Below are 7516 nucleotides of genomic sequence, written 5' to 3' on the forward strand. Positions count from 1 at the left end.
TTGAACTGCTAGATCATAAGTGGGTTTACGGGATTAGCCAGGGTCCTGTTTAGATCCCTAGGTGCACAGGTTGATGACTAATGCTATTAACTCTTGAACAAAAAAAGTGATTTATTACTCGATCCATGCTTCTCAAGCTTTTGTACTGATTACTCTTCTTCGTACAAACTTGTTAACAATCGTACCGGGTGTACTAAACTTGTTAAACCTTGCTTTCATCATTTCAACTCGCTTACGTACTGCCTAGATGAAAATGATGCACGCAAGTTGCAGAAACCTTTAAATAGTACGTACAACAGTTGATTAATCTAGTGAAAGCGAGGTTTTGGCGAAGGCGCTAGCTAGGGAACATTGACTAGTACGAAATAACCACGTACGAAAGCGACCGGTGTGTATAGACCACCGATGATGTTTGTGGACAACGTGGTTGCTCGCGAGGCCACGCAGGTAACAGTGGCGAGCCTTTGCGCCACGGCGCCTCCACTGCCAGCCAGCCACAACACCGCCACGGCGCCACTCCCCGGACATCATCTGGTGGTGCTATGTGATGGGGCTTTGTCTTACGCCAGCGAGAGATTGAGAGTGATCACTCGTAGGTAGCTAGCAAGCTAGGGCTCTCAGGACCAACATATAACGTCACCTGTTAATTGGCTCAGCAACTAGTATTAACCTGGGCTTGGATCAAGCTATAATGAATCTGTAACCCGTCCCTTGATCTCACACACCTTTCAATTGAACAGATCTATCGATCGAGAGGATGGGGAGGGCGCCTTGCTGCGAGAAGGTGGGGCTGAAGCGAGGAAAGTGGACGGCGAAGGAGGATGACACTCTCGCAAAATACATTGCTGGGCACGGCGAGGGCTCATGGAGGTCTCTGCCCAAGAATGCGGGTAAATATGGCATAAGCTGTTTTGCTTGTTCGCAGTAGCTACTTAATTAGTTGAATCTTCAAGATCAGACATACTACTTAACTAACTATACCTTCATGACTAACACGAGGGACTACTACAAATATGTTAATATGTTCCAGCTTCCCATTGTATTAATACTGCAGGGCTACTGAGGTGTGGCAAGAGCTGCAGGCTACGGTGGGTCAACTACCTGAGGGACGGGGTGAGGAGGGGCAACTTCTCTAAGGAGGAAGACGATCTCATCGTCAAGCTCCATGCTACATTAGGCAACACGTACGGGCCTTGGATTACTCCACCATTAATATATATATGACCCACGCGACGCTATGCTCGCAAGAAGATGTGTTGGCCTACTATTTTCCATTTTTGTCCAAAAGGACCCCCTGGCCAACAGAATTGCCAAAAAAGACCACATGTCAAAAACATTGTCAAAAAGGACCCCCTCGCTAGTGGCGGCAGGCGCGGCAGGCGACACATGGCGCCTGCCGCCACGCCAGGAGGCGGCGGGCCCTGCCGCCAACGCAGGAGGCGGCCGCGCGGGATATAACCATTTGTGCACAGTGCGCCGAGTCGGGACGGAACGGCCAGGCCTGGTGGGCCATGCCGCCACCCAGCGAGGCGGCCTCTGTTGCCGCTGTCGGGCGCGGGCCGACAACCTGTGATGCTCGCGGGCCCCGCCTGTGGGCCAGGCCGCCACTGCAGCAGGCGGCGACCCTGTTGCTGCACGCGCAACAACGACGCAAACGGCGCTGATTCCGGTGGGCGCAGATTTTCACAGGCGCTGCTTTTCCCCAGTTCCTTGTTTTGCTTTCTGCCACAAGTTTCGATGATCCAGAATCGGATTCCCGCCTAAACTTTGTAGTACTAATTGTTACGTAGACGATACTGATTAAAGCAGTGCGTGATTCTCGCTTCCGTCTATTTCTCCAGCCGAAGCGACAGCACTCAGGCGTGCTGTTTTCAATGCGTGTTTTCCTGCCGCACAATCGAGAGCGTTGTTGTTGCTGCGTGTGATGAGACACCGCGATGCTGGAATCCGATGCCGCGGTAGGTGAGTTCTGGCTAGTTCTGTCGACAATACAGTGGTCCTCTTCTTTTTAAACGCACATCCGCGGCTCCGTGTGCATACACTCTCTCTCTCGCATATCTTTGGTTGCCTTCTCTACCTCTTTGCTCTCTCTAAGCGCATACACAGACAGAAAGGAAAACTTGGTAGCCACTTTTACTCGTGATTTTGGTCGATTTGGAGTTGGATTTCGAAGATGATGAAGTTGAAGAAAAGATAGATTAAGGTAAGATCTATCCATTTTTGTTGGTTTCATTCACATGCATGATGTTTTTGTTCTGTTTGATTAGTTCCTAAGTGTGTATTCTCTGTTGTTTTAGGCATAATTTTAGCACTTGAAGGAGTCATTTGGAGTCATTTAGAGCTTGAGGAGTAGGATTTGCATTGCGAAAGTGAACTACGAAGTTGAAGATCAAGGTATGAGCTTTGCAATACGTGTAATTTTTTGTGCATGCACGATGGTAATTAGTTAGTATTTTAGCCCGTCATTAGCTATGCGATGTTAGTGCGTAGAGATTAGAAATAATTTCAGACGACAAATACAACATTTATAATATTTTTTTAGAAGAGTAGATTGAACATGTTATATCTATGTTAGGTGCATTCATTAGTATTGACATGCTAGAAATCTTAATACGGTAATTAGGAAAAAAACTTGTACAGTAATTGTTCATTGCATGTGGTATGTTATTTCATGTGGTATGTTTATTAATAAGTCTATAGTTAGAAAGCATAGGTCTACTTTATTATGTCGCAATAATCTAAAGTTTATATGTTAAGATTATGTGCTAATGTACTTGATAATGTATGTAATTAGATAAAATAAATCATCTTAGTAGCAAACAAGGAGGAGATGACGTGATTGAAGAAATTGTGTTTCTATCTTCGCTGTCCCTTTTGAGGTGATGACCACATACATGCAAGTGCTATTTTCATACTTTTGATAGCAGAAAGAAAAATCCGTGTGTAATATTGATGTTCATGTGATAATAGGTTGACTCAGTTCATATAGTACTGGCGACGGAAATTTATACGAACTATTTGGACTCTTAATTGCATTCGCAAGCACATCCATATTGAAGCTAAGGTATAAAATGACACCGTAATTTTGTTAATATTTTTTATATTGATGTATTATTGTGAATAATGTGCATGCCGCTGCAAATATTATTATTTGTAAATAAATGATTGCTATCGTATGCTATGAAAAAATTATATAAAGCCGGAAGAAATTAAATGTTTTACTCATATGACATTAAAATGTTATTATTGTACTGTTATGTTTAGTGGCTGTTGTAAGAAAATTAATTTGTACTAATAGTCATTTTTACTCTTGTAAACGAGTTTGAGAAAAAAATAGATCTTTAAATACACTTTAACCAAACCCTTAAAGTCTACGCAAATGATTCTAGAAACAAACCGAATATTTGTAACAAAAATACGGTTATTATTTTAGTCGTATGATATGTAAATGTTATCATCATTACTAAATGTTCAGTTACTAACTATTTGAAATGTAAAAAATGTATGGTGGTTAGGTACTATGGAAAATTTAGTAGTGTACTATGGGAACGTCTTACGCGACGGTCCTTTCGGGGTGGATGTGTCCTCGTGCGAGTCGACTACAATTGTAGTGAGAGACATGGTCAACGTGGGTTACGCAGCAGTTAGAAGGTGCATCCGAGCGGTGTTTGGCCCAGGGGTGCAGGGGAAAAAATGACAATGGAGGCCTTCGTCATTGACGGAGGAAATGATGGGACAGTTGCCCGTTGGGGTTTGCGGCCTGTCACAGGTGATCGGTCGTGGGGGTCGTACATGAGGTTTGCAAGCAATCCCAATAACTCAATGTATGGTCAACCGATGGTGTATGTGGAGTTCATTTCAGTCACTAATATTGCCGGATGCAGTAGCAGGGGTGGTGAGGTCGAGTTGGCCATCACATCAGCCCCTACCATCAGTTGGCCATCATTTCAGTCTCTTTGTATTTTTTAAGTTAATTTTGATTTGCATTTGTATTTCTGTCTTCCTCGTAATTTATATTTATATGTTTGTGTGCAGGTTATGGGTGAAGTGCCAGTGCTTTTGCAGGGGCCCCATGACGCCGGCCATCGTTGCCACCTATTTTTGAAACCAAATACTAAGCATGATTATCGGCCTTTCAGACTTCGAACCATAAGGAAAACATGGCCAATACACAATCATTTCCTTGCTCACCTTGACGCTTATGGACTACAAGGTTTTGCTAGGCTCACATCATGCGACGACCAAGTACGTTCGGACCCATCCCTTTTGACATCCCTCGTTGACCGATGGAGACCTGAAACCCACACCTTTCACTTTCGTTTTGGGGAGCTTGCACCTACACTAAAAGATGTTTCTATGATCACTGCTCTACCAATTAGAGGTGAGCCGGTAGTCTCTCCACGAGTGTCTTCATCTTGGGCATTAGATATAGCAGCCCGTCTTGGGATGGAAATGCCAGAATCACAACGTTCTGGTAACCCTCGGGGCATCCCACTCGTCTGGCTTCGTGATAACTTTCTTAATTTATCTAGCTTCGCCAATGAGGAGACGAGAAAAAGACATTTGTTTGTGTATTTGTTGTGGCTCCTTGGAAATCTATTTCCAAATTCACATGGGGACGTTGTTGTCCCTGGTCTCATCTACATTGCAGAGAATATGGTAGATGAACCTTTACCCGAGCAGCCAAAATACAGCTTCGATTCTGCCATGCTATCTCATACATACAGAGGCTTGTGTGATGCCACGCAAAAAACCTCTTTCGCACAAAAAGCTCCATTACTTTGTGTCGCCTATGAGTTTCTACAGTTATGATCCTGGGAATACCTCCCTGTAGGACGACCTCGTATAGTACAACCCATATACCCATACGACTTTGGCGAGGGTGCTAGCGCAACTATGGCCACCAGGTGGACAAAGGCACGGAAACATTGGTCTCCAGATATTGCGAAAAGTTGTTACCCTATGTACCACCAGCAGTTTGAGATACTTGATGAGGCAGAAGTCACATGGAACCCGTGGACTCAGGACCAGCTAAAATTGGTCTTTGATGCTCGACACTTCACACCAGGCATGTTGACCGATAGTGCATTCTGGCTGACTCGCTGCAACTTATTGTTCATGTGGTGTCTTGAACCTTATAACCCAGAGCGTGTAATGATACAGTTCGGTCTCTATCAAAAAATTCTACCACCTTTTCCCAGACGTATCGACGAGGAAACACATAAGTAAGATGTGACATCCCTAAATAGTTAGTGTCATTTTTAATTTACTAAACTCACACTTTGTTACATAATTTGCAGGCTAAAAAATATGGGCAGGGGTTGGAGTTTATACGATTGGAGGGAAAAGAACAGTGAATGGGTACACAAGTGGGAAAATGAAGCGCTAGCAGATATAGTGCGTCAACTTAGGTATATTTTATGTACATTATTTTTTTATGATGATCATACGATGCGTGAAGATGCTTTGCTTTCATCACAACGGTTTATGTAATTATTTAATTTCGCAGACCGTACGATGGAAGTACAGATCAAGCGTACAAGCAGTGGTACTGCATGAACACACGTGCTAGCCTGGCCAGTCAGCCAGCTACTATACCAACACATCTCACACAAGAGGAGCAGGCGCGGAGACATGTTGAGCTGCATGCAGCTTACTATCGTGACCACCTGGTAATCACTTGTAACTTTTTTAGGTCCATCATTTCATAATCATTTGAACTAAATAACATCCAAATATTGTTCAGCTTGAAAATATCAACGAAGTAGGGCAGATGGCTACGGATAGCATGCCGGCCCAGGGCCCATATCGCAAGACATTCCGGAAACTTTTGCAACAATTCGTGGCAAAGAAGTTCAGATGCGGTAGAGGCGACGACGTTGCCACTGGAGCATACATGCCGGTAGCGAGGTCAGCCAGACCGAGTGCGGCACCGTCGTCCAGACCGAGCGAGGCGCGTACGAGCCATGAGCAATGGGGGGAGGGTCCGAATACTAGAACGACATTGCCACGACATGACTCATCTCTGCCGCTGCATCGCTCTTCTTCGATGCAGCTTCGTCAGGGGCAGACATCTCAGGACCATGGCACGGGCTTGGATTCGATGCCCGAGCAATTTCTTTCCCCTAACCCATATGCGTACACAGGATATGATGCATACACCCAAGGTGAGGGATCTCAGCTGTATCTCTCCACGCGAGGGATCCCCATGCCCGAGGAGACTCGTGTACCAGATTTAAACCTGCACCATGTACAATGGCCAGACAGTATAGGAGAGGGATATGCTCAGGTAGTCATGTTTACATTTCAATGCATTTACAATGATATCATATATTATCCTCTAACAATTTGTTTAAAATGTTTCTATGTGCAGGACACACCTGATTTTAATTGGGGCGATGAGAACACCCAACGCGGCGTCAACACAGGCCTCCGGGGAGCATCACGTGATCATGGCGTCAACACAGGCCTCCGGGGAGCATCACATGATCTTGGCGACACGGTTACGTCATTAGTTACAGAGTTCTTCGGAGGGGACGTTATTGGCCCATCTTTTATCCCCCCGGAGTCACAACCATACGCCTACAATTACGCTTCAGGTTCGCAACAAGGATTCGCGACTCCACCACCTACGCAGGACTCGCAGACACATGAAGCCGAATTGGAGTACGGCCGCGGTCTTCGTGTGCCCCGGCCACCTAATCGCTTGTCACCTTCCGGTCGTAAGGAAAGGCCAGGTGGTCGTCGTTAAGTAGGGTGATTCATCAATGCACGTGCGCGACCCATTGTATCTACATATGTGTGTATCAGACTTTTCAATTTGAACATCTATGTATGCTGAAATAAAAATGCACCAGTCAGGAACAATTTTTCCCGCCTATATCTTCCGCCATACTATCCCGCTCCACTCTTTTGCTTATGTTAGGCCGATTTTCTTTTAAAAAAATTTGGCTGATGAATACTTTGCAACCATTGCCCGTCTTAGACATTGAAAAAATGTATTTTCAAGCAACGCTTTCCCCTCAATATTTTCCCGCAAACGCTTTCCCTCCATATGTTCCGCCACCCGTTTCCCGCCAACCCCTTCCCGCCATATCTTCCTGCCACCCGTTTCCTGCCATATGTTCCCGCCAACCCTTTCCCTCCATACCGCTGTCGTTCTTTCCCGCCATTTTCTCCTCTTTACCTATAAAACCCCCTTCAGACGGAGGTGGATAAGCATTCGAGTGTAGTGTAGTCGAGATGTCCCATTATCCTTTCGATCGTAGTTTTCACCCTGGGATGAGTAGCACTCTTCTGAGGCTAGCTACCAATTTCAAGATGGACAATAGGATAGTTCCATGGGACGATCTCACCGGTAGTGACACCATAATGAATGAGTTGGCTCACCAATTACGTAGGTCTGGGTGGCCTGAAAGGACCTATGAGGAGATACGTAAAGAAATTCTTAGGTTGGATGCAAGGTGGAAGAAGGTTGTGGAGCCGAAGAGTGAAACTTTTAGAAGGACTGCAGAAA

At 45.2% G+C, this 7516-nt stretch overlaps 1 protein-coding gene and 1 long non-coding RNA gene across 2 annotated transcripts; both read left to right on the top strand.

Moving 5' to 3' along the window:
- The first annotated feature begins 691 nt into the window (after positions 1-691).
- On the top strand, positions 692-1224 carry LOC119349921 (myb-related protein P-like). Its single transcript, XM_037618014.1, has 2 exons — positions 692-890; positions 1055-1224. Exons 1-2 carry the CDS (start codon positions 758-760, stop codon positions 1222-1224), a joined length of 303 nt encoding a protein of 100 aa, XP_037473911.1. The 5' UTR covers positions 692-757.
- An 885-nt stretch (positions 1225-2109) lies between these two features.
- Positions 2110-2850, top strand: LOC119298754. The gene is made up of 3 exons (XR_005145952.1): positions 2110-2203; positions 2298-2394; positions 2795-2850. It is a non-coding gene; the product is annotated as an uncharacterized LOC119298754 (long non-coding RNA).
- Positions 2851-7516: the final 4666 nt, after the last annotated feature.

Source organism: Triticum dicoccoides, chromosome 1B (genome assembly GCF_002162155.2).
Source record: "Triticum dicoccoides isolate Atlit2015 ecotype Zavitan chromosome 1B, WEW_v2.0, whole genome shotgun sequence".
Taxonomy (NCBI): Eukaryota; Viridiplantae; Streptophyta; class Magnoliopsida; order Poales; family Poaceae; genus Triticum; species Triticum dicoccoides.

What these genes read in the sequence shown, in the direction of transcription:
- LOC119349921 (XM_037618014.1), top strand. Translation starts at nt 758, where the DNA reads ATGGGGAGGGCGCCTTGCTGCGAGAAGGTGGGGCTGAAGCGAGGAAAG. An exon ending in GTCTCTGCCCAAGAATGCGG is followed by an intron (nt 891 to 1,054) that starts GTAAATATGGCA and finishes TTAATACTGCAG; the next exon opens with GGCTACTGAGGTGTGGCAAG.